Source organism: Anopheles maculipalpis, chromosome 2RL, assembly GCF_943734695.1.
Source record: "Anopheles maculipalpis chromosome 2RL, idAnoMacuDA_375_x, whole genome shotgun sequence".
Taxonomy (NCBI): domain Eukaryota; kingdom Metazoa; phylum Arthropoda; class Insecta; order Diptera; family Culicidae; genus Anopheles; species Anopheles maculipalpis.
The window spans coordinates 82,213,116-82,240,560 of record NC_064871.1 but is presented as its reverse complement, the minus strand read 5'-3'; the positions used below and the strand labels follow the sequence as shown (position 1 = coordinate 82,240,560).

Below are 27,445 nucleotides of genomic sequence, written 5' to 3'. Positions count from 1 at the left end.
ACTCTGAAAAAACTATTACGATAATTGACAAATATCACTTCAACCGTCCCACACAACCGGGTCTTTTGTGTTTGTGCGCTTTCCTGCTGTATTAGCCTGTGACACGTGTCTGCTAGCGCTTCCTGTACTTTCGGAGGAAGTCTTTTGTCAACTCGCAAAAGAAAAAACTCTGTTGGTTTAGCGAAATTCGTACGGATGAGTAGTTCGCGAAGGCAAAAATAAGCTTCATCATGCTTTCTCGAGTGGAGATCACTTCAAAACCGATTAGATTGACGATTTTTTTTTTAATTGTCTTCTCGAGATGTCCTTTTCGGCGAGCGAGCGAGAGCTTCTCCACTACCACGATCTTGTTGTGGCTTCGCGTGGAAAATAGTTTAACGAAGAGAAAACATATGCTTTCGCTCTTGTCACTACTAAACGACAGGGCAATCATCATCCTGCTCGATTAAAGATGGCAGCAAGCAAATAAGCATGTTGTTAAAAAACGCTTACAGTAAATGTTCGTCGATTAAACGATTTGCCTCGTTTTCGGTGAAGCTTCCTAGGAAGTACCGGCTTGGTCTGCTTGCATTAACTGCTGTATACATAGCTGTATGTAGTGTGTTTTTACAACAGCTAATAACAACATCATTCCACCGGCGAACATCCGTCAACCTGGTGCCTGGTTGTAATGAAATTATGTCATATTGAAGCTCATTACATTGCACCCGGACACATGAGGTTGTTTCTTTTTTTGCCACAGCACAGCGATAACAGCAAACCCCTTTTCGGTGACATTAAAATAAAACCAACCAAACCAAAGAGCTGCTGCTAAGTGGCAGCCAAGTTCAGGCAGTCATGACTACTACTAAAAGCTTTTTAATTGCTTCACCATGCAATCCTCTGTCCGTCTCGTGGCCGATGCATCTGCTGCATCTGGTTCAATGTTTCGCTCGCACGGCCAATGGATGCTTTTGCCCTACGGGGCACGGACTAGTAGGTCATTTTCCTGTCTCCATCTGGAATGATGCCTTTCGCGTTCCATTCCGGTGCATCGTTTTGCTGAACTATTTCCCATCCTGTCGTTCCTTGGGTGCTTTTGATGACTTTATGGCTACGGACGGGCAGGACACAAATGGTCGGCTCGCTCGAAGCGATCGTTTAATAGAGTAATTTTTCTTCGCTTAATTGCGTGACATTAAAGGAATCGGTAACGATGGCATAAACATTTGACCTACTATAAGTGTAAAACTGTTATGCTATAAAAATAGGTTTGTAGGAAAAAAAATTAAATTATAGCAAAAGGGGGCTACAAAAAATTTGTGTATAAAATCGCTAACAAGAAAAGCAATTGTTCCAAACCATCCCGCACTTCAAAGGTGTAAAATTACCGTCCTAAACGGGTTTCCTTTGCGTCTGGCTGGCAAATCGTGTGTACATGTGGCACTGAAGAAAGGGCGAGGCGACACATAAAAATCGCTTCTTCCCATATCCTGCGGCATAAAGGCGACCACAAGCTGCCTTGTAATTTTCACATTACAGCCAACCGATTTTCCTTCGGTGAAGGCGTTCGTTCCAAAAATGCTAGCACCAACGCCTTTTTTTGAGCTGGAATTACATTTCCTTTTTTCCGGTTTCGCTCGCCTAGCTACTTTTTTTTTTGCACTAAACCATTAGATTGAAGGTGAATGGAATATATTCAACACACAGGCTCACAAATCACACCGCACCACATGTGTTCGAACGGCAAAAGACGACGCCACAGTACGGTGGCTAATCTTTATTTATATGTATTTATGCATTCTTGAGGTGTGTTTTCTCCAGTTCCTGGCACGAAGGTAATTTTTGTACGGTGCAATTTGCTCGGCTGTGTAAGTCAATTGAGGTGGAGGGAAAATTGGCATGTTACATTCTCATTTTGCGCCTTTTTTTGTGTGCTTCTATTTACGCTGTATTCTTTTATGTTTCATGGCGAAATGGTTTCTTGGGTGGTGGTTTATGTCCGATGTTGGCAGAATCTATTTGCACAATGCAATATGTTCTTTGAGGTGCAAATGGGATGAAATGGGCAGATCAATGAACGGGAAAATTTGGCTGAATAAATTGAGAAAGGAAGACAGGCTGTTGGAATGAGAATCGCTTAAGAAGGAAGTCTCTATAGAGCACGAGAAAATGCTTTATTTGATGTTCAATGGAGCTACATTAATTTGGTTGAATTTAATTTCTTTGTTCCTTTAAAGTTTGAACACGGTTTGGGTGTTTGAAAATTTAATTTAAAGAAAATCCATTGCTCAGATTATAAATATCGGTAAAGGCTTCATTCAATCTTCAATATGATGACCAATTTCATTTTAAAAGTTTCTTAACTTCACTTTAAAAATAAAAAATAAAACTTCTGATAAAACATTATCCTTCCGAAACACCGAAAAAAACCTTTAGTTCCGGAGAATCAAAAAGAAAGAAACGAATTAAAAAGCGCACCCCACAAGCACTCCCTCGGGAGCGTGCTTGGACGCAAAATTTGCAAATGTGTCCTGATCCTTCCGGCAAACCCGGACCGGACCCGAACCGAAACCAGCAGCAATCAGAGAAGCAGAGCGAAGAAATCAACCGAAGCGGTCACCCTATTCGATCCGCTTCAGCGTTGTAATTCGATTCCCTCCCCGGCTTGCATCCCGAAACGTCCCACATACTGAACATTCCCCGTAACCCTCGTGTTTTCCTTGTAAGATTGTCTTGTCCAACAAGACACAAACGACTACGGAAGTAAGGAGGATTACGTTAAAAGACGATCGAGCAGCGATTAGGAATGTCCTAATGTTGGGTTTTACTGCTGCTGCTGCTACTGACGACGAAGAAGAACGACCACGATGATGATGATGTTGGGAATTGATTGCTTTTGCGATACATCTCATCCCTTTCATCCCGGTTTGCTTGCAATTTTTGGTCGAATGGTCAACGCATGCCGTAAGCCAATACATCCGTTTTCCCCTTATCGTCGGACAAGGAAAAAAGAGCACCGATACAAATAGGATTAGAAAAAGATCTGATAATTGATATCGAAAGGTTTTGCACCGGTATACCGGTCCATCGTTCATGCCACGGTCATGTTTTTTTTTTTTTTTTTTTTTTTTTGTTTGCTGGATGTATCTTTGACCCTCTTGAAGAAGGCAGATTGTTCAGAGGTTATGGTTCGTTTGGGTTGGGTCCGGGTTTTTTTTTTTGGTCGTAATCTTGTCCGATTACATCCTGGCAGAATCAAGCACACTTGGCTGCCGGATTTTTTCGGGGGCAGGTTAATTAATGTCCTAGACAACGTGTTGTGAACGTTTCACTGTATGGTTGTAGCGTTGAAGCTACTCAAGTCTATCTGCTGGAAAGATCAATCAACCCTTGCAACGAAGATAGATTGCTTGAAGTGTTTCCATGGTAAAAAAAGGAGTCCCGGAATTTTTGAAGTACTTCCCTCAAATATGTGAGTGTAAAACATTTTTGAATGACTTCCGACATCCGAGCGAACAAACCTCCGTTGGGGACATTGCTCAACGTCATCGGAATAGTTCGTGGTTCGACTTCACCAACAATAAAGAAGCTGCCATCCCGCTGGGGGAGGGCTCAGCATCAAATCGTCTTGTACGGCGTAGTACGGGGAAAATTGCTGCCTTCCTGACAATTTTAATTAAATTACACAAAACATCAATTGAATTGATGCGACAAACCCCGCTCCATGCATCCGGTGAACTTTATTCGATTTACTCCCGCAATCAACTTCCGGTGTTTAGAAAGATGCAAACCCAGGGTCGGGAGATGGACGGGATGTGGTGTGGCCCTTCGTTCGGTACGGGTGGCATAAAACGTGCAAAACTTGGCACCATCTGTGTGATGTGTTGTTTGGTACGGGATGTGGACTTCGGCAGTGATGTTACGGTTGTTGTTGAGATTTACACGTGGAGATGACAGAAAAACGAAACACGCAGAAACACGGCATTGCTCACAGCTGTCGAATGTCGTGGTTGGACTTGGTGTGAACAACAAACCATCTAACAATAGGGCAGTAAATGATGTAATGCATCAGTTGAAATGACAAATTTTCCTGTGGTTGATGCGCAACAATGAGAAAAACGCTCGGTTCATGCTGTGTTGTTCTGTGAAATGAAGTCATCTGGTTGCATGAGTAATTTGCAAATAAATTGCTTAGTATTTTGCCATAATGCAGTTTAGTGTATTGAAATTTATCTCATTTCGTTGCAGCTAGTCAAACTCCCTCCTTTATGTATCTTCAAACAAAAATACATCATCAATCATCGGTGGGAAATGCTTTCGATTAATGTTCTTCCCTTACACAAATTCCAAGCGCGTCAAAGAGCGTGTTAATCACACCGGGACATCCGCAGAGGAAAAAAGGGGTTTAAGCGTCAATCTACCAAACCCTATGATTATCCCCTAAGACTGCCAACCGATTACATGGGTGTCAAAATATTTGTCACCATCGCCAGCACGGCTAGCTATCCTTTCTTGCCGCCGTGCGAGAGTATCGCAAAAGGGTAGCAAATGATTGTGGCAAATTTTTGTGTCCTGCTGCTCAACTCTTGCTCTTGATTTCAGTTGTTTCCGTTATTGGATCGTGCGTTGATAGCCACCGGGAATGGCCAAAAATGGAATTTGATACAAATTCTTGCTGTTTGCCGTAAGGATAAGTGGTACAATCTTTCATCCTAGTTATTTTTCACTCTGGCAACATCATTAGCAGCCTGCGTTTTCGCAATCCAGCTTTGAGGTGAACTCCCGCTGTGAAAATAGGGCGCGTTTTGTGGGGTTTGTGGTGGAATGCATGAATTGTAAGGCTGGCTGGGATGTTTATTATTGCATCAACACGCTTGAACGTCGGTATCCGATTTCTTCTGAACGATTTCGACGAATTTTAACAGCAAACTATCCTTCGACGATGTGGTTTACTGATCGCAAACATAGTGCCCACTCGTTCCATTCCGACAGGGATAATGATAAGTGATTTAAGTAAAGTACACTGTCACATCATACATCTGAAAGCTGGATCTTTTGTGCCGGGATTATTCCGCAACACAAACAAAAGTTCGCTTGTTTTATGTGGGGTGAAAATTCAATCCTACGCAATGTACATACACACACACAAGCACAGTTTGTCAATAAGAAATGGCAGGAACTGAAACGATATCCCGAACGAACGTCAGTGCAAACAAATCAACCGCACTTTCAACGGTATTGATTTTCCATTCCTTAGTTTCCTTTCCCTTGAAGGCATATTTAACCTTTGTGTTGACGTTCTGTGTGCATGTGACGACACTGTGGCTGCATTCTTTAGGAATCTATTTTTCGAGAGCATTGAACAGTCAAGAAGAGGGATGTTGTTTTGCTCGAAATGTCCTATCCGAGAGTAGTGATGCATCTATATTCCCCTGAGCACATGCATGTTGATATATAAATATTTCACGATTTACTCACTGAGACTCACAACATGTACCAGTTCCTGTATCTCCAATACATTCTACCCATTCTACCGTACAGGGTTTATTGTTAAACTTAGGTTGAGTTTAAATTAGCAAAAAAAAAAGAAAAAAAATGAAATATTATAACAATGCTACAAGTTTAAGTTCTTCAAACTCAATCATTAGCATTTTTCTAAGAATAACTTCAGAATTTTGAAGAATGTTAAAGATAGACAATAATGTCTTCTGCTACATTTCATGATTGTATCTGTCTTCTGCTTTTACCCGAATTAAAGCTGTGCCAAATGTCAACTTCTTTTTACTAAGTTCCAACCTAGTTGCTTCTAACAGAAACAGTTTAGAACCTAACCAAACGCTCACAATTCACATGCTGATTGATATTTTCAATATTTATAATTACCAAATAAATGAACTATTAAGTACTGGGAAACCCTTTGAAAAGCCCTTAAAACTTAGTGTAGGCTTCTATGGCTAGATATTGGCTGCTAACTGATTACTCTAGCGCCCTCTATCGTAAAACACTTAAAATCCTTTTGTCAAGAAAATATGTAAACGAATGTTCCCTTCTAAGGATTACAAAAATGTCATTTGATCGAAGAATTAAAAGAATATCATCATCATCGAACAAGTTAAAAAGATATTTAAAAAGGAAGCCATAATAAAAGTACTTACTTCTTTTCCCGTTTGCCGGCACCAGTATCACGAAATCCTTTCGCAAAAGGATTATTATCTATCTTCAATTGCGTTATCTGTCAACGAGGAAAGAGTGGTCAAACACAAGTACAAATGATTAGTATTTATTTTTATTAGCAATTTATACTTTTTTCCGTAGCGTTTGTACTCACTTTCTCATTTTGATATGCAGTTACGGCTATGAATTCGGTTTCCTTAAACACGTAGGTACGAAACGTCGAGTACGGTAGCTTCAGTATATCGTTTGCTCGAACTAAATGAAATCTAGGCTGGTACTTGTGCATCGAATTCAGGATTGTCTGCAAATGGAAATGGAAAAAGAAAACCATTCATAAAGGAGGTTAGCCAAAGACACTATTTTGTTATTGGGCAAAATGAATTGGAACGATCTGAGACCGTTTTGAGTATGAGTCGTTTAAATTAATTATAATATAAACCGTCACAACAGAGAACTTCTGTGTAACGATTTCTTCCACCTTTACATGCTAAAACTACGCTACAGAAGTGAGCAGAAGGTGGGAAAGAAAAATAAAAATCCTGCGTAAACAAACGAGTTAGAGAATGATAACAATAGCAAGCGCCAAAAAAATGGAGGTAGTAAACAAAATAGCCCACTATAAAGTGAACAAACTACTGATGACCCTTGTTAGGAAGCTGGAACCGGATGTAGAAGATGTTGAATAAAAGATACCCGAATCCGGAGACCACACACATCGGACGGCCAACAGAGGACTGTACCGGAAGACGCAAAGATGATAGTAAAACTGTTTCTCTCCCCGAAAGCGGCAGTTCGGAAAGCATAATGAGGTCAATGAGGGCTTGCTATGCCTTTTCTTGTGGGAGATGAGATTTTTATACCACACACCCAAAGCCTGGGACCATCGTGTGGTGAGTTTTTACTGGCCACAAGTTTCTCAAGTAATTCTTTTGTCTTGGGTATTTTTGAAGCGAGTTAGAATCGTTTGTCTGTTTGTTACAGCGGGAAGAAACAAGCTCATGAGCTTCAAGTCTAGTCTAAAGATCCGTTTAGTGTCGAAAGTTTTTTGCACATAAAATGTTTGACAGCTTTCTGCCACATTTTGCTAACGTTTTGTACCGTCTTTCACACCATTCCGTCGAAAGTCAAATGCCTCCCGGGAAGGTCGCTCATTAATTTCATTGCAGGATTAATTAGAATCATTCGCTCTTTTAATGACTTTGGACGTTGAAGTTTCTCATCTGTGTTTGCGCTTTAGAGAGGGAAGATTTGCCAATTCACTCAACACCCATTCACAAAACTGTGTGTTGAATGTTATCTGTCCAAAGCCAACACCAGTAGCAAATCAGTTTGATTTACCACCTGGCAAGTGTGATGTGTGTTAGGCAGATCCGTTACCTTGTGCTTCGTTGCAGACAGCTCAAACGTTAACGAGCCAAGGATGATCATTAGCTTGGATAAAATTTCGCATTCCACTGGCTCGCGGATTTAATGAAACATTTTAATTAAAATTTCACTTCATTTCGATAGCATTTGGTCGGTTGTAAATTAACACCAAAGTGATCATTTTTCTTGAAAACGCTACTTTGATAGTTATCATACCTCGTTTATGCTTATCTAAAATCAAATTAATCTCTATCATTCACTGTACGCTGTCCAGAGCGAACCACAGACACACTCCAATTGAAATCGCTTTCTTGCAGCATCCACTATATACCAGCCAAGCAGCACGACAAGCACGATCAGCAGCAACAAAACGGTTGATCATTCACTTGATGAAGATATAACATTTACCCTCCACGATTCTCGATCGCACACTGTCGCCATCACGAGGAAAAGTTCACTCGGAACTCTCCTTTCTGCACCTTTGCGAAGCTGTTATCAATTCCTCACTGAATTACCCTCACGAATTCTCCAAGTGAAGTGAAGCAAAACGACGGACCAAAAAAAAAAGAAGCAAACAGGCGAAAAAGGTACCCCAGAATCCCGGAGGTCCCAATCATCATTTCATTAAACATCCCACGTCTTACGAGGAACAAAAAAAAAAAACGCACCGGTCCAATCATGGTCCGACGTTGGCTTATGCGAGGTAGTGGCGGGTGGCAAGGGAACCGGCAAGCAAGGGTAGGGGTCAGAAATAATGATTAAATAATCATACTCCACCGCCGGTGGTAGGCCATCGAGAGACGCCCAAAAGACGCGTCCAGCTTCGATCGTTCCCAGCTTCGTCTCTCTCTCTCCGTGCAAAGCTCAATCGCCCAGATGGGGGTTTAAGTATTATCTTGTTAATTTTTCCATCTTAAGTCCCACTTGGAAACTTCCTACACTCGTAAAAACCTCTCACTTGGCGATCACGAAAGATTGTGCACGGCGATCGCACCGTTGTGGTCGAAATAATTTCACCACTCGTTCTGGGGCGTCTTATTTTTGTCGGTTCGATCTGATGGCCACAACGGTCCAGCTCAGGTCGTTTTGCAACATAGCTAAACATTTAAAATCAGATTTATGTATTATAAACAATATTTTTTGTTACAGTTTTATGTCTAGATGGTGTCACTCATTGGAAATTTTATTTTTTGAACTAAGTTGATATTTCGATACAAATTTTCAGGGATTGTTCTGTAAAAGTCGTGTATTCAATGAGCTGGAATTCAAGACAGGAGGCAAGAAGAATCAAATTTTTAGCCGTCTTCAGCATTGAACAATACATTTTAAAAACTAACATCAATTCAACCACAAAATACAATCTTCAATGCAGAATAGCTTTCACAGGGTTTTATTTTCAGTAGTTATCTTTAATTTTTAAAAGTAATTTGTTCTTACAGACCTTTTAAAACATTATCTTTAAAGTTGTTTTACTTATAAATGCGTTCAAAAAAACACAACAAATGATGTTATAACTAATTATAGCAACATTGAATGATCTTAGTACATTAGTATTGCCCTTATGATGAACGTCATTTGCTATAAAGAAATAATCTACGCAGAATAGTCGCGTGTAACACATTCGCTTGCACTTAGTGCTAGGAACTTGATCGATAAAATGTAATTAAGTTTAGATCTACACAAAATGATCCGTCCGATTTTGATTTCCAAAATACAAACTTTCTTTTAGGAAATTCAAATTGACATTTTCAATTGAAAACCTTCCACCTTTCGACTGAGCACAAAACATTAGTGAATTTTCCACTTTTGAGGCCAATAATTTAATGGTTTTCAATCATCGGTTAGTACATTACTGTCGTCAATCTAGTGTCTACGGAACGGAATAATTGATCCCGAACCTAAACTGCCATTCGGTTCATTCCTTCGCTCACTGCACTTATACCAAGTGCAGTCAGCGTGGTGAGTATAGGCTAGCAAGATAAAAAAAAGCCTCCACTCAAATACACCACGCCCCTTTTCTCTGCCTGCCTGTGTGTGTGTGTGTATGTGTGCGCGCACGCGAAACACCCCCCTTTTTGGGCCACCCGTTTGAAGTGCTTCCAAGCTGCAAAAGCCCCGTTTTGCCTAAGGGCAAAAGTCAACGTAATCGTTTTTCGTGTCTGGAAAAGTTGCATACCGCGTCGCTTCACCACCGCTGCAAAGCCGCCCTTAGTGTGGTGAATTTGTTCGTCTTCTTCGGGTGGGGAGAATAAGTTTGTGAAGTTCAGTTCCTCTCCATCCTCCTGTGTGTGTGTGTGTGTATAAGTTGCTGAGGGCGCTTACAAGGGCCACCCTCGTGTATGCCGGATCTTGAATGAATGTTTCACGACCACCCCGTAATCTACTCACCGTCACTGTCGCCGGTGGAAAATGAGTTGGTTCACGAGCCAATATTCCGTGGTATTCCAGCCTTTGGGTGGTGTGCGCAGCACCACATTAATAACGTTCGTCGTCTACTTCAAGACCCGCGAATGAAGTCTCCGAAGCAAATGGACACAAACGAATAGCGAAAAAAAAGACCTTTTCCAATCGGTTTTCTCACCGTGTCCCTCGCAGTAGGTCCCAAAACAGACCACCACCCGGGTTGAAATCATAATTTCACAGCATCCTGCATCCCCCCCATCCGTCGGCCGGCCGTCTCGGCTTGTTTTCGTTTTTGACGCCGTTTTAATGGGTGGAACTTCCTCGTTTGGGACCGTTTGATTGTTTTTAGAATTGGTGAGGCGTTTTGGTTGGGGTTTCCATTTCTCTTTTCTGGTGCCCATAATTGCTCACCTGCGGGCATCAGCTAGTTTTTCTAGTTAACATTTTTAACCGGCTAGTTTGGGTTTTGTTTTGTTTTTTTTTTTTTCCTCAAAGCCGAAAGTGGGATAATCATCTTGGGCGGCCAGCTTCATCGACCGATTTATTGACAATGGTTTTATTGGGCAGTTTCGGGATCGGAGCAGGTGGTCATCTTCGACCTTTTTCCTCTAGCGAAACCACCCCGGAAGCTCGGTCAGTGTGCCCCCGGAAGTTACGATGGGGTGAGTAATTATTATGAACTTGTCCACTGGAGCTTGGAAGGAAACCGAAGCACGCGGAATCATAAGGGAAGTGACAAATTAACTCCTGAGTGATTCGAAAATCGGAGGACTTTTTCGTTGACGTCAAGCATTACGAGTCTTCGTCGGCTTTTTCACCCGGTGTGCTATCTGCCAATACATTCCATCCGAGGAAATTGACATTGTAATGGGTGCTCTTATTAGCTTTGGAACCTTTTTCTCGATTCAAAAAAGAGACCACACAGTTTTCACTCCGTCAACGTTTTGTGCTTTTTTTTTTGCTTCACAAAACATTTTTACGATTACCAATCTGGTGGAGATAATCGAAACGGGAGATAAAAGTTCTATAAAAGCCTTACATCCAGTGTGCAAAAAATAAAAACGACTTTGTTTTTCTCTCGGCACAAGCTTCCCACACGGCCCCTATCCGGCGAAGCGCAGAAATACATTAAAAAGTCGTAAAGCTGACTCGGCACTGGAATACGGATTTTTACGATGGATTAATTAACAGTTGCCCTGTGGCCGTGCTGGGCGGTGTGATGTCCACTTCTACCCCAGTGTGACAAATCGAACCTCGAGTTGAGTTTGATCGTGACTCGAACACACCAAATCCTGTCTTAATCCATGCCGAACCAGTGAAAAGTGCAGCACGGTGACTGCACTCACTGCATCCGGGAATTTCTGGGTGGGCTTTAGTGTGTTTTTTTTTTAAATAATTTTTAGAAAAAAGTCAAATGCCCTTTCCCCATTTTGAAGCGTTCACCCGAAAGGGGCTGAGAAATAAAACGTATCAATTTAGTGTGCTGACTGGAATGCCGCAATCAAATGATTTTTTTGTGTTGCTTTCATCTCCTCTTAATTTAGTACGGCTGTCAAACGAAAAAAAACTTTTTTTTGTTCTTTAAGAATAAAAACGATCTTTTCAAGATCAAAGGTGTTTCAGTGTGTTCTAGTGTAAAACAGAAAAAAAAAGAAATGACAGAAAAGAGACGAGCCATTAAGAAATCAGTGAGAGAAAAACACCCCACAGAAAGGCAGAAAAAACGCATCATTTCAAACAGCTTTGTTCGACCCGACCCGCTATCTTATCAGCGTGCGTGCTCGCTGTGAGGTCCCATCGGTGGGCTTCCGTGGACAGACCATAGAACAGTGGCGAACGTGATGCGGTAGCTTGGTGCGTTAATAATATTGTTTCAATCAATACGTTAAATAGATGGTTTAACTGTTTTGTGGGAGAATGCATTAAGCTGTAGCAGTAGAAGCGGAGGAAAAGGATTGAAAGAAAAAGACAAGACAAGAAAACAGAGAGGAGAAAGAGAGGAATAAATGAAGAAAAGGATTGGTAATTAACTACTGAAGAAAATGATAACATTTAGAAATTGATATAAGAAAGGAATATTAAGCGATCGTCATTTTCATTGCTTTCAAATAGCCAAAATTCTAGGCAAATGATCCGTAAAATTTTTACTTCATTTGCTACTGTATTTCAAAACTTCATCAAAATAATATTTTCATTTCTTAAGATAATCTTCAAGCTTGAAAGTTTTGTCAAGACCACTTTCATACCATGAGCTAACTAAGTTAATAATTAAATAAGTTAACTGAAGTTTTAAATTAGACTAAGGTTCGTACGGTCCTTAAGTAAATAAGAGCTAGACTAACTTTTAGTTCATGGTGTTTTAAAATAGATGGCGCTAGGACTGTTTATTAAAAAAGCCCGGTGGTCGAGGCAGTTGCGATGCCAATCTTGAAACGGCAGTCAAGGATGGAAGTCAAGGAAAGCTAGAAACGGTAGTCCAAGACTTCTAGGGATTGTAAAGCAATTGAATAAGGAGGGCTATTAGTAGTCACAGATAATCTCCAAAATCATAAAAAATATCACACTGTTGAATTTAATGTCGAGCTGTTTCTAATTTGTCTTGTAAAGCTAACTGCTGCAAACGTCAGGTGCTCATAAAACGCTCTTCAATCAAGAACTCAACCCGGCACAAGAAACTTTCGCTAGAATCTCATCGTTCTGTCAACTTAAAAAGCTGTCAGTGCTGTCACTTCCTTAGCTATCAATATGTAACAGTATTGCACTATTCCAACAATCATTTGCTTGTGTACTAACAAGTAAATATCTCTTTCAGGCATTCACCAACTCACCAACTTAAAGTCCCGCACACTAAACGTCTTGTTTTTGCTCACATTGATTTGCTCATTTATTCTTCCCAATACGGTGCATGTGAGTGAGAGATTGAGATTGCCTTTACCTTCGTTAGATGGCCATTCGAGTGACCATTTGTCGCTTCCAACCAGTGTGGATCACCATTACCAGATTACCAGAGCAGACGATAAAAAAGAGACCGAGTAGCCCACCGACTTTAGCATCCTCCACGGTGGGTGGTTTTTGACGGATCGATTCATTACCGGTGTGCGATGACATGTCTATCGATTTTCAATCGGACTAATTAGTTTGTACCTTTTTTTTTCCCCCGTCCCAGTTTCGGGGCCTGCTTGCTTGATCTCAACACACGTAGCACGCAGCAAACGAAACGTTCCGGAACCGGTTCCCCGTGAACCGGGTGGCTGCTGCTGCTGCTGCTGCCACCTTCCGTTAGATAATTACCATTTAACCGGCTTTCGGTGAGTCTGTGAATGTCCCGGGTTTTGCGGGAGGAAGCAAGCAACGAGTGCGGCCGTTATCGAAACCGACAGCCAGTTGCTAAAACCGGCTCGCAGAATACTAAATCGATCGCACTTTGACACTGACCGGCCGATCGGTCGACACCGTTTCGTCCCGTCCGTATCTCACGGCTCGCCGGGGCTAATGAGCTAGCGCGGCATTATGTCCCACACCTCCTAGGTGCAGGGTTGTTGATTTAATACATGTTTGTTTTCTGTCCGCTGCTTATTAACGCTCCTTGCCTCCAACCCAGGTTGGCACATAAATTTATCTCGATATAGCAATTTGGCGCCGAAAGTGCCTCCGGATTTTCGAAACCGAACTTTCCGGCCCAAAAACAGATTTTTCTTTGTCTGCCTGCTTTTCACATGGGAAGCGAACATTTCAGAAATGCCCATTTCGCGCCCACACCAATTCATCCAAGTCACGGACCGGATAAGGCTCGTTCGCTCTCTTATCAACCGTAGCGACCACCTCGGGGATCGATGTAGCGTTTGGTCGGAATTTTAGTTTCCTATTTGGAATTTCAATCCACACCAGGACTCACATTCTCTTCTCACACTCGATCCGATCTGGCTCGAATTTATGCAGCTAAGAGGTAGGCGACACACACACGCACACCCAGTGTCTTGCCGAAGCCGAAAAACCTGGTGGCTTAATGAATTCGAATAAATTAAATCGCGCAAGAGCGCTCCGTACGTTGCTTATCTAAATTGATATCTATGTTTCTTATCCGTCTAATTTACCCGTTGTTTCTTGACTCGCGTCGTGGCTTCTGGGTGTTTTGTTGGGATCGAAATTCAACCCCATACTATCCACGATTTATAGATCCCGTTTGACGCTAGCGCTACAGGCAGGGTTGGGCGTAAAATGGTAGCACATAAATCAGCTACCCGAGCCAGCCCATCCCAATCCGCTCGGTTCGAAAAACAAACAAACAAAAACAAATAAGCAAACAAACAACCAAAAAATGGGCATTGAAATTCAAAGCTCAGGTGAACGATTTAGTAGCCAAAACACACACGAGTGGGGCACAAGTGTTGCACAGGAATTTATTTGAATCCTTTTTTCGGTGCTGCTGCACCGTCTTCGGATGGGATGAAAAATTTGGCAACAGCGGTCGCACTCGGCAAGAGAGATAGGTGCCAGTGATAAAAACGGTATGCTCCCGCTGCGAAACAGATGCGGTTCTTATCTTTAAGCTACACATCGCACAAAGACGCATCCCAATGACAAATTTCTGGGGCGGTTTCTTGAGGTCATTTCCTTTTTTTTTGTAAGGCCTAATAAATTTGCACAAGGATGAGCATATTTATGATTGATGTACAGTACATGTGATACGATTTTAGTAGTTTTTCATGGAAAATGAAGATGGGTTTGCTAGTTTGCTTTGGAAATATTTTCTTGGAAATTATGAGCTTAACTTGAATCATATTTTGTGGACCATTTTTCTGACCGGTAATTGGAGAAGTGTTGGTTAGTTTCACTATCTTGCACCGTTCGGAAGAGGTGTTAGTGGGAAGGAGCTTCCCATTTCAGAGACCCGAATGCTAGCTCTTAATGAGCAATAAAACAAAACAATTCATTGGATCAACTTCATGCGGTAGACATCCACTGTGATTTACACTACCAACTGCTTAGTAATACCTTGCTATCCAAACTATCGCGATATCAGCAAGTCTACTAAACCATTCGATGGCCGGCGTGCCTTAGAAGGCGTCGAGAAGTCGAGAAGAAGAAGAATATTTGTCATGTTTGATGTTCTATTTACATGTAATAAATTATTACCCAAAAAAAAAGAAATATTTATATGCTACTAAAAAATTGAAATTAACACATTTCAAATCGTTTATGTTCATGGGTGAATACTACAATGAACGAATAACGCCATCTGTTGTAAAATGCGCTGAAGTTTCTTTAAACTATGATCTGTTTCTTCGCAATACTCACCAATGCCGCAATTAATTCATTATATTGCAAACAATTGTTGCATATTGCAAGAATTTTACAAATCACCACCAATACTTTCACATTATAGCTTATCAATAAAAGATTACAGTCATTTTTAAAGTTGTATTTTCCCTCTTTGCATCGAAAAAAGCCAAAAAAAAATAGTGCATCAGAAAAAAACCGACAAACAATACAAAACAATACCCACTGATCATGTTAATACTTTGTAATCTTTTAATTTTCGATCACCAACTCTAAAACCGTGTATGAACCGACACCGGTTTGGAAGGTGTCCAACGTGACTGGGCCAGGCTTCCCATCCGATCCGACTTCACCTTTTACGACCGTATAAATATTCTAATAAGCTTACGAATAACCATCAACAGAGTCGCCCGAAGACAATGGGGGTATCATAATCATTGTCGTCGACGTCGCCTTCATCCTCATCAGCACCATCATCATCATCATCATCATCTGCACCGTCGTCATTATTAGGTAGTTTTATCGTTATTCTTTGCCTACTAATTCCCATAAAGAAGAAAAACGTATTTTTTCCACCCCATCTCTTTCGGACCGGACAGTGGCGGGATTTTATTTTCACTCCTTTTTACGGTCGGGGCCGAATGTTTTTTCGGCACCCCGACACCACCACAAACCGAATGCGAAACGCCAGCCCCATAAAAAAAAACTTTTCGTAACGTAGATGCTGCATCAAACTCGCCGGGAATAGTTTGTGTTTTATGTTTCAAATTAATTTACGATCTTCCAAACAAAAAACACAAACGGCCAATGTGTGGTGGTGCAAGCGTTTTGGATTCGTTCGAACGACTCGTGTGATTGAAAACGCGATTCCAGGGGTATGTCTAGCTCGTAAATCGAACCACAGAGACCATAAACGTGGTCGTAGGAAGATTCCAAGATACGGGAGGCATGAAGCAGTTGCAACCTGGGCTAGAGAGGGATAGCGCCCCAAAAAAAAAAGGGATAAGTTTGATAGTTTCTAATCATTCCACACATCATTCATAGACACCACCATCGGCAAGATCATGAAATAGCGCGTGAGAATGCGAGTGTTTTTGGCTGCTTATTTTTTTTCACGGAACCATTCCGCCTATCATCGCCGGTTGATCGTGGCAGGAATAAAGCAATATTTTTACGACACTACTCATTTGCGAACGGAAAAAGGCTTGCTGGCCATGCTGATGATATGCGCCACACGAGGGCCGCCCAGTGCAGATCGTTAAAAAATCAATCGAGAGCGAACCGAACCATAAAACCGTTCCGTACGGTCACAAGGGGGTTTTGGTGCGCACCAACGGTCGACGCGGTCTGCCGTGCTTTGCTCGATCCGTTTTGTTTCGATCGCAATCGTGTCCCGCACATCGAACATCCCGTCACAACGAATCGAGCAGACAGACAGGAATGATCAAATGATAAAATTATGAAATTAATATTACGCCTTTATGGCGCGCGCGTGTGTGTGTGTCTGTGCGTCTATTACGGCTGGGGAGGGAATAATAGCTTCGAAGTTCGATTTGGCGCTGAAAGGATTTTTAATGACGTTATTATTGGCATTATTATAGCGATGTTTCAGTGAAGTTTGTCAAGCCTGTCGAACGTCGGTGCTTTATGGCAAATTTCCTCCCCCTCCTCCTGGACAAGCACACAGAAGGGGCGTTTGTTTGGCGTTAATGGGCAAGCACCGATCGTCTTTGATCGTCCGGTGTGCGTGATGAAGTACGTGATGAGCTTTCCTGACTGACTGACTGGCTGGAGACATCCAGCAGAAAACCTGGCTCATTAAAAACACCTTCTCGGGCGGGGCGTTGTGCACAATGCTTTCAATACGGAACTGTACGTGCTGTATGAGTGATTTGATTGCCGGGTGAGCAATTGTAATGGTGGTCGTAAACATGCAGGAGTTACTACCAGTGGACAGTACTTTAAACACTCTCGGCGGACCATAAATAACGGCAGCAAGGAGCAATAATTGACAAATTGATTATTATCTGTTTCATAGAGGCGTTGCATCGATGGACAATAAATTAAAACATATGAAAAACAATTCAAAAACAGAATTACAACACTTTCTAAGCTAAAACAAACAAAAGATGCTGCTATCCCCAAACAAACCCAATCGATTGAAACGTTGTTTATGTGACATGGGTAGTAGTCTTATAGAAGAATTCTCCAACAAATGGAATGTTTGCTTTGAATTAATTAAAATTCGACTAATTGCTTCCACGAAAGCTTTCGCAGGTTTACGGTTTGCCTGTACTGCCGAACCCAAATTCTTCACTGATTGACTTCTCAGAAATAAGGACCGAATCGAGGCGGTGCCTTGATGGGCTGTATTTGTGGAATCAACAGTAAATAAGAACAAATACCGCATAATGTGATCAGGGAAAACAAATTGGCATCTTTTAAAAGGAGAGCAAAATGTGAGATGGAAAAAAAGAGAGGAAATAGTTTTGTTCAAGCAACTTTGTTTCGATTGGATGAGAAAGAATGGGGCTTTAGAATTTATTTCGTAACTGGTTTATTAGAAGGGAACTAGTCAGTAAATTTTAGGATATGAGTGACTCAGAGCTTGAGTTTTGGAATCTGGTTTAATGCGTGTAAAATGAGATCCTTTACTTGACAAGATCACTTCGATGCTTCGAGCTTCAACGGATTTCACACGGCAGGACCAAGAGACGATTCCCATTAGGGGCGTTCTCCCTGCCACACACTTCAGGCTATGAAGTCACAAGAAAGACAAGGTCTCTTGCACGACGTGGTGTCTTCAATTGCTAGTTTTCTTGATATCCTAGTGAAATGTAACGAAAACTTCCTTTGGAAGACGAGTTTCTTTGGACAATGAGTCCTCTTAGACAAGAATGCCCTTTGGAATTTAAATCATCTTAGGAAAACCTGGCAAGTTCTTTATTTAATAGCAAAGCACGTCCCAGATATAATTGGTCGCTTACTTTGACCATCTTCTAACCATTGAACGTTAAACAAAGAGAATGATTGAATCTTCTTCTAGGTATAAATTGAAAATTGAAAACAAGATCGATCGTATCTTTCTGCTGAGATGATCTGCAGTTTTTGAATGATCGCATAAGAAGCATTTACTATCATAGCAGAAGCTTCGGATGATCGGATATGAGCTCACAAATCTTTTCAAAGCCCACTAAACATGAGCGTGCGTGTCGCTGACGGCGGGTGTTGATTGGACAATTTATTTATTATCACCGAGCCGAAGTCGCCGTATGCAAACGACTCTCAATCTTCACCCTCCCAACTGCGACTGCGATGGGGTGACAATAAATGAACGGACGAAGATGGGAATGAAAATTATACGCAAAGAAAGGTATTCCAAGGCAGCATCCCGTGTGGTCCAAACGGTATTCGATTGTTGGATGGAATTTTTTGAAAAATTCCCCCCCACTTTATACCGCGCGGATTTTCTGAGGGAAGGTGGCAAGGGGGGGGTGAAAAGATGATCCAACCCGTTCCTGGTCTTTTCCATGAGAGAAAAAAAGTCGTGGGATCGTGCGCGATTACAAAGGAAGTGGTGGATCATCAGCGCCGTACGTTAATGAGCCACCTACCGAACCAAACGTCGCTTTCGATATCGAAGTGACTCGAAACACAAACACACGCACGCACCATGAGTGACATGACCGACAACCGAACAGAAGGAAAGATCACTACAACCGAAACCCGAACCATGTCTGCGTGGTGTGGTAATTAATAGTGGAATATTCAATTAGACACACAACCAAGACGGTGCGAGCTTTTTCGAACGAGCCACCAAAAAGCAAATGGAAAAGCGCGTAAAGGATGCGCCGATAAAAACGATAGCTTTATTAGACAACGGGAGCTGGAGCGGTTATGTTTTTTTTTTTTTTTTTATTTCTTGGACTTGAAATCCACGATTATCACACACAAGCCCGAAGAAAAGAGCTTGTCTCACTTAAAGGGTTCGTCGCTTAGCCGGGGCGGGAAGTCACCCATGTAATCGGACGAGGGCTCTTTATAGAGGGTTGAGGGATGCTCTCCAACAGCCACACATTTAGATAATAATGAACTCACCATCTTTATGAGGTGCTGAGATGCGTTCAAAGTGAAGACCTTGGCTCCGAAAGGTTTTCCATTCTTCTTTTGAAACCCGTCAAACGCGTGTAAATTACGTTTCCGGGTGCCGATTAGGAGACACCTTTGGTTGGGAGCTTTTTAGGCTAATAAAATATTGAAGATTATTGTGTACATCGAACCACAAAATAGAACCAATTGCTTAGAAATGAATGCTTCCCCTAGGCTTCCGGTGTTTGATGTCGAGTGACCCACTAGAACCGTTTATACATGTCAACACTTAATGAGGTGAAAATTTCATTCAAATAAAAGAAAAGCAAATGGGAAAGATTCTGGAAAACGAGCTCGAATCTTCAACCGAACATTCATTGAAAATTCTCTTTAATATTCCACCAGTCCAACCGGTGCCAAGCTGCAATAAAGTATTCGTTTTAATTTGTTTACTCGCGTCGCGTTTTGGGTGGTACATTTAATGTTGTGCGCTATCTCAATTCTTTTTTTTCCCCATTTCTACCAAAAAAAAAGTTCAACGAAATTGAAAGAAACAATTCAATACACCCTGCAAACCTGCGAGCTGGAGATGAGCGCCTTCGGACCATCTCTCCACAGCACGCTCGATGCGGTGGATCGACGAAAACAAAACTTGAAATAAATGAATGAAATTTGTAGGTTTTTTTTTTTGGGGGGAAACGTAGCGCAGAAACAACAACCGAACATATAAAAATTCGTTTCATTAGTGCTTTTATCGCCTCGCCAGCAGCTACTGGTTATTTCCATATATCGTTCTGGAGTGAACGGAAAAGACCTAAGAACGTCGCAGAACTTCACCGGCCTGCGTATCGGTAGAAGGATTGCAGTGATAGCCATTAATAGCAAGAAGGTAAGGGAAGGCTACTGATGTGGACGGACACACACACACACAAAAAAACAGCAACAAAATGAAACATAAACCCACTCAAATTACTCAAGATCAAGGTCTTTAAAAAGGCTTGATGTTAAGACTCGCATGCACGGAAAACATACAGACTGAAAAACACAGCTCAACAAGTAAGAGAACATACAGTTTATTTTGTTTTTACACTTTTGCTGGGCTTTTGAAAGCTTTGACAAAATCATCAAAAGATGCCGTTTTAGGTCACAACCGATACGGCGGCTTTGAAGCGTTTGATGTGCTGTGTACTTTGTATTTTCCCCGCCTGGGAACTATCTCTCGCTCTCTCCCTCTCTCTCTCTCTCGTAGTAATCGCCGGCGTGACATCATTTAATTTTATTTGTAACTCACCCCACCAGCACATACGGCCAGATTTAAAATGAAAACTGATAAGTCTCGGTACTGCCGTTCCAGCTTGATCGAGTGTGGTGCTTTCGAATCTCTACTGAAATGTTGATGTGAACGCAGCCATTTTTTTGCCTTTCTTACTTTCCCGATTTGCTACGGTACGATAACGGTGGCTCGGTTTTGGTTACTATCAGCTTAAATGTCAATCCAAAGGCGCCGCTGTTGAGAGGATTTGACAGGCACGGTGTTTATCATGTGATAAGCGTGAGGTGTTCGGCGAAAAGAGCCAATCATTGTGCTGTGATTTGTTGATGGAAAGAGGTTAAACGGTGCAGTAAGACGTGTCGGTATGAGCATTTGTATATTTTAATTTAATTCTATTGATAATTCGTATGGGGTTTCTCTCCTCATTAAGCTTGATGAGTAGGGAAAGAAGTAATGTGTTGAAAACGAATTATTAGTGTATTTGAATGAAGATTAGCCTGGACTAGAAAGTGTCCAGGCTATCTGATGAAGCTCAAACTGTAGTTCTGCTTCATCTTGGTTCATCTTGGCAGTTGGTCTTGATATGTGAAGATCGGCACGGCTTTCACCTCTTCCTCCGGAACTACCACTTCAGACGGGTTTCAAAATGAACGTCCATAACATAGAAATGGCAGACGATGGCGCTAGACCGTGAAGCAATTGTGGCACCTGATGCTCTGAACTGGCACCTGATCAAGCTACAGACAAAAGCAATTGAATGGAATCCCAAAATGGTGGGTCGAGATGTCTTGAAGTTTGTAGGGACGAAGAAGTCCTTACGCTGTGATGGTACTTCACACCTTTACACGTATTTCGGTTTCAGGGACAAACAAATTGCAGTCGTCATATCAGAGTGTAAATTATTTTCTTCAACTTGTTTTGGAGACTTGCTAATGTACGGTGCGATTTAGGACCTAGGATCTGTGCAAACTCATATCAGAATATATGTAATATACGTAGAATTGATTATCGATTGTCAAACTCGGTCTACCCGAAGTACAAACTACAGCGGAAACGCGTCGGTAAAAAAACCTATTCCACCAAAGGTCCTTCACTTGTTTTGTCCCGCTGCTGCAGGTCTCCATACGCAACCCCCCAACCGATGATCCTGGTCTCGCGCTCAATCACCCAATTATCCTTTCGCATCATAACTCGGGGCTTGATTATGCTAATCGTATGCCAAACATCGAACGCAAACACACACGCACACTCGCGCTTCTACCACCATCACCATCGGTAATGGCACGACATCCATCCATCCATCGATCCGTTGCGCGTTTTTGCCAAAGCACGCAAACTAATAGCTGCAGCTAATGGTCCTTGCAAAAGAACTGGTTCCACCCCTGGTGCTAGAGAGGAAGAGTGTCTGGAAGGCAACAACAAAAACACACCAAGAAGAAGGAATTGTCACTTGCCCCGCGGCGGGCTGACTGGATTGGCGTTGTAATGGCGTAAAAATTAATCATGTGTCAGATGCCATTAAGGCGAACGTGTTGTTCCGCGCGACGTTTGTAAAGTTACTTTCCGTTCGTCTTCGGCTCGCGTTGGTTGAATTGCTTCAGCCGTTTGTGCTGACCGCGTGTGGTCCGTGTTGGAAAATGGCACCTCGGGTTTAAGGTGGAGGTGAAGCGTGAGGGCCCACCGGCAAAGAAAAACCATTCACCGTGGCTGCATACGATAAATAAATAAACTCATTTACGCAGCCGGTTTTAAGCGTCTGGTGCTCTAAAGGGTCTTTAATTTATTCAGGCGAAAAGGCTGAACAACAATACCAGAAAAAAAAAGACGGTGGAAAAAGTCCTGTTCAGACTAGGCAGAACACACACACACACAGTCAGACTAATTGCACTGTGCGTACTTCACGCAATAGACCACCTCATTGATCGATGGAGATTAGCGTGAGCTTTCGCTTTCCAACACTAGGCCCAACACTCGGATCGTGGTATGATCTTTAGGGACGCCCCGGGATCCATCAGAGCTAAACTGGACACACCTTATCAGTGACTTGACCTGAATCATCTTCTGTGTTTTCTACTTTGTATCACCAATAGAAATCCATACCATTACCATCGACGAAAAGACCGCTTCAAAGTTTTTCGCTCTTAAAAGCCCGAGAAAGGGTGGCTAGAATATCATTAAAATTCAATTAGTAGAACGCGATAGAAGAAAAGAAAACCTTCTGACGGAATGTAGATGAGCTTTAACCAATTACAAGCGGACATTTTCAAAATGGTTGATGTACCTCAACCTTTAGTCCAACAGTGCATAAGTGCGTTTTTGTGCATCGACTTCTCGTCGCCTCGAGAACTCTTGCAATCTCACACTTGTCGCTTAACGCGTTCATGGACTTATTGCTTCATCACTTCATGCTGCCAATTTCAAGCTCAGCAAACAGGTTGTTCTGTCCCCTTCTCTTCCTTTTTACAAAATGGTTTCATTAATCAAAGAATCACCTTGCGCTTGAGATGGAATTTCACAAGACACCGAGACCGGAAATGGTACATTTGCCATGAGGCGATTTTTATCGCATCGAGCAAAACGAACGCCTTGTACGATTCGGCCTGGAGATAAGAAAGCGATTGAATTGTACTGCAGCTTGCTTGTACGCTTCGGCAATTACGATGCAACAATGTACTAATTAATAGCTTTTTCAATGTGCTCATAAATGCTATTTATAAGTGGCCTAGCTCCACATTCGGAATTATGGTTGGATTCGATCGTTTCAAGGATGCTAGTGATGAGGAATCAACTATGTTAAGACCTAAGCTTTCTTTGAAAAATAATAAAACAAATATGAATAGTTTCGACCCTCTGAACATGTTTGGTTGATGAACTGCACAAGTATTTTTCACAAAATAATTATAAAATTCAAATTTTTAGTCTTGTAAAGATCTGCAACAATGTCGTTAAAATTTTTAAAGGCTGCGCAGGATCTCGGGAACAATGCTTTGATTATCAATTTTTGACTCACAAACTGAATTGCAAATCGATTTGTTCATCATCGTGTTCATCGTATTGATCATTCTCAAGACAAACATTTACTATTTTTCGACACATTCCCAATTTGCACCGGGCATGAATTTGTAATTCGATCCCACGGTGACCAATTGCTTGAAGGGAGTGCCACCGCTGTGTGCTTATATTGTCGCACGCAACTCTTCTTTTGATAGCGTCGTTTATGCCGCCTCTACGCTTCTATTTGCACTGCGTGATTTAGAGGTTTCGCTTGCTTTTGTTTTCGATATTGGAATTAAGCTTCCTTTGAAATGGTCTGAAACGGGCGGCAGTGTCTTTTGACATCTTTCGTCATGTTTGCGGCTAAGATTTACTTTTGCATTATTAGCGTCTGTCTTTGGTTGAGTGAGGTAAGCGAGGAGTAAGAAAAAGCACATCAGATCGCTTTGCAAGCAGCCAATAAGAGGGTTGCTTCATTTGACCGAAGCATTAAAGCGTTTTTTTTTTCCACTGACCAATTGGCACATGTAATCGGGGTTTTTGTTTGCCTTCGGCTTCCACGTTTCCCATGTCTCATTTCCTTCTCATTATTGCAGCTTCTGGTGTAGAATCATGTTCCGTTGTTTTTGGATTTTTTTTGTCTTTCGTTTACTACTTCCGATGTTTACATTAAGCTGTTTTTGGTTGTTCCGACACAGGGAAAAGAGGTTTTTTTTTCTTCTATTGTGAGTCCCCCTTTTACCGACTAGCCTCCATTTTTTTCCATCAGTTTTCTGTCTTTATATGCCGTCGGTGGACAACAAAACATCAAACGGTACCGCCGGCGGTCAGAGGCCGGATTATTATTAATGCCGACAAAACGACAATATCCGTGAGATACTGGCTGTTGGGGCTTGGGGCAGTGATTCAATCGTAATTTTTAAATAGCCAATGCACACTTCCTACCATTGTGGTTGCTGCATATGAGCAATAGTCAATTTTCAATTGACTATTTTAATCCGGATAAGAAACTTTTTTTCGTTTTCTAATCGAGTGCAAATGGGGTTGAAAAATATTATTATACAATAAATGGATAGCATATGAAAGCTGCTACACATTGACGCTAAAATAATGATAAATATGTTGACAGTACTGACAGCACTGACAGCATGTCAATTGACATAGGAGCTCGATCTGAGTAAATGTTTAGATTGTCGGGTTTTCTACTTGAAGTACCGAATTTTTGATTGTGTGCTATCCAACGAGAAATTGGGACTGCTCATAATTACAGTAAATAGAAATCCCGGCGATGATTTTCCCCGTAAGGCTTTCTGAGACAATTGGCATGCTTTAAGCGGATTACAAGTTTTCTGATTAAAAATTTAAATTTTGTTTTTTTTATCAACAAAATGATTGAAATGAAAACTTCAAGTTCTAGAACATGTCTACAGTAGCTAATAATTTTTATAAAAATCTTCCTAGACGGCTCACTCGTTAGGGTTTAAAATATGTTTCCAAAATTTCTTGCCTTACGTTCAAACATGGGAAAAACTCTGGTATTAATTTTCCAAAACTAAGCAAAACTATTTAAACCAATCTATTGCTTTGCTCCTTCTTGGCTTTGACGACCTTTTATGTCACGCCGGCCATCTAATGGCTTACTAAAACTTGCTAATACCACGCAGGGGAACGCTCTCGATGGGGAATTGAACCTTGGTACTCTCTACTAGACTTCAAGTCTTAATGTACATTGTGATAAATCCTTCCTAGCTATGTGTTTAAGAACTGTCTATGTTGAGAAAATATATGTTAAAATTCGCAGCAGGTCTAATGCATTATGCGAGCGTCCTCTACCCACGTTTCTATGCACTATTGTACAATGCATCACACAAAAACAATCTTCTCATGTGTGAAAGAGCAGATAGAACATGTTCCATGCGGCCATAAAAGAACGGATATAAAGCCCTCACTACACGCCTGCGTGTGTGTGTTTGTGTATGTTTGCTTTCTCCCCCAACGAGCCTGAAGGATTCGCAGCCTTTTGTGCGTGCATGTTTTAATTGCATGCGTACCGCGAAACGAACAATGAAAGGCCACAAGACGTGCAAAATGGAAGCACATCCTTGCACATTTGCGCGCACGCTGGGAAGCGGTAACATGATGAAGTTGTTTTTTTTTTTTCTTTCCTTACCCATTGTCTTACGCGGGCGAGCTACGCCATCATTAATAGTGTGTGCATACGTGTGCTCTAATCCTTTTCCCACCGAGTGCAACGTGCGCCAGGGCCAAAATGGCGACCGACTGGCGGGGTTTTTTGACCATGTAGTTTGGTGACGAAATGTAGCGTCACACCTGCCATCCTACACACGGCAAAAGGTAAATAAGCGACCCTAGCAAAACAAACCAAAAAAAAAAACTGCATCGCACACACTCATTGCACTTTGCACGACAAAAACCGCATGCACGAAATGCGAAATGGCGGCCAAAGACCACGCCACACGGTTGCACACGTATCAGGTTACGTTCCTCTTTCCCCTGCCTTGGATGAGGGAGGGACAGGTCCGTCTACCCCCCCCCCCCCACCCCCTTCCGTCGATTCCTTCAAAAGATGTTAAGAAAATCTGTGTCCGTGTGTGGTGTGTTTGTGTGTGCAGTGGCAAGTGACAAACCGGGCGGTAACCGCAAACGACGGTCGTTGTTGGCCGTTTGGGGTGTTTTAAGCCGGTGCAAAACATGTGTCATGGCGTGGTGTGCTAATAAAGTGCATCCCTGATCCCCTCCCCCCCCTCTCCTTCCGGCAGCACATACACACACAGCTACAAGAGGTGCAAGGATTGTAACGCTTTGACGAGTTGTGTGTGTGTGTGTCGTTGTTTTTCAATGCCAGGTCCACTGTGTTTGGTTGCCTTATTAGTAAGCTACCCGAAGCTGCCATTTTTGTGTCCCCCACATCCCCTCACGCGCGTGTGTATGTTTGCTTATGTACGTATTCACACCACGGGTGGACAAAATGTGGTGCACAAATGTGACAACTACGGTCGCATGATGAAGCATTTGCAAAACACGGTATAAGGCGTAAACAACAATAACAGCAACATTTTCTAATGAGATCATCAGGTGCATCGGGTGCATCAGGTGCACCGAGCGGTAAGTGCGTCCAAAACACACACATAACACATAATACCATTTACGCCTATGCGGGACGGAGTACCAAAGACAGGGAAATTGACGGCAGGCGGTGGCACGAGCGTAAGGTGGAGATTATTGTTGTGTTGCGTCGGAAAACTTATTGATGTAATACACAAGAATTATAACGTGTTGGTTGAAGAAGTCAAGCTGATGTAATGATTATAATTGCGAAAGGAAACACACACTTTTCTAGTGGATAGAGAAAAAGTTCCATATCTTAATCCCGCTTGGAGACCTGAAATATCTTTGATCTTGGATTTTCTTTCAATAAATCTCATAAGAAATTAGATGGACGACAGAACCTACCAGGACTTAACGCCAAAAAAGGAAGATATGGAGAGAAAGAGAGAGACAGAGAGAGAGAGACAGAGAGAGAGAGACAGAGAGAGAGAGAGAGAGAGAGAGAGAGAAAGCGAGAGTATTCTGTAGAACCTTATTTGTTGGCGTCCAGGTGAAATAACGTTGATTTATCTCGAAAGTATTTAAATCATTCATCTCAGTCCTACGAGCTACATTCTTATAAAACAAATATATATCAAGAATATAGCACAGTTTGCCGAAAACGCTCATATCAATTCACCATCAAGTTCTATAAATATCTCGTTGATTGGCCATTTTTATGCTTATGGAATGAGCTTAAAGCGTAGGAATGAGCTTAGGAGCTTTATCCAGACACCCTGATCACCAAAGACAATAATTAAACCTCTACTTATTTGA

The 27,445-nt window shown here is 41.9% G+C and overlaps 1 protein-coding gene across 2 annotated transcripts in view; it reads right to left on the bottom strand.

Moving 5' to 3' along the window:
• The window catches only part of LOC126567918 (optomotor-blind protein), a 119,248-nt gene that overhangs the window by 8,506 nt on the left and 83,297 nt on the right, over positions 1 to 27,445 (bottom strand). For both annotated transcript variants that reach the window (XM_050224281.1, XM_050224282.1), the window contains 2 exons: positions 6,311 to 6,457; positions 6,138 to 6,214 (listed from right to left, as the gene is read on the bottom strand). In XM_050224281.1, coding sequence (XP_050080238.1) covers positions 6,138 to 6,214; positions 6,311 to 6,457 — 224 coding nt within the window. The remainder of the gene's footprint in view (positions 1 to 6,137; positions 6,215 to 6,310; positions 6,458 to 27,445) is intronic.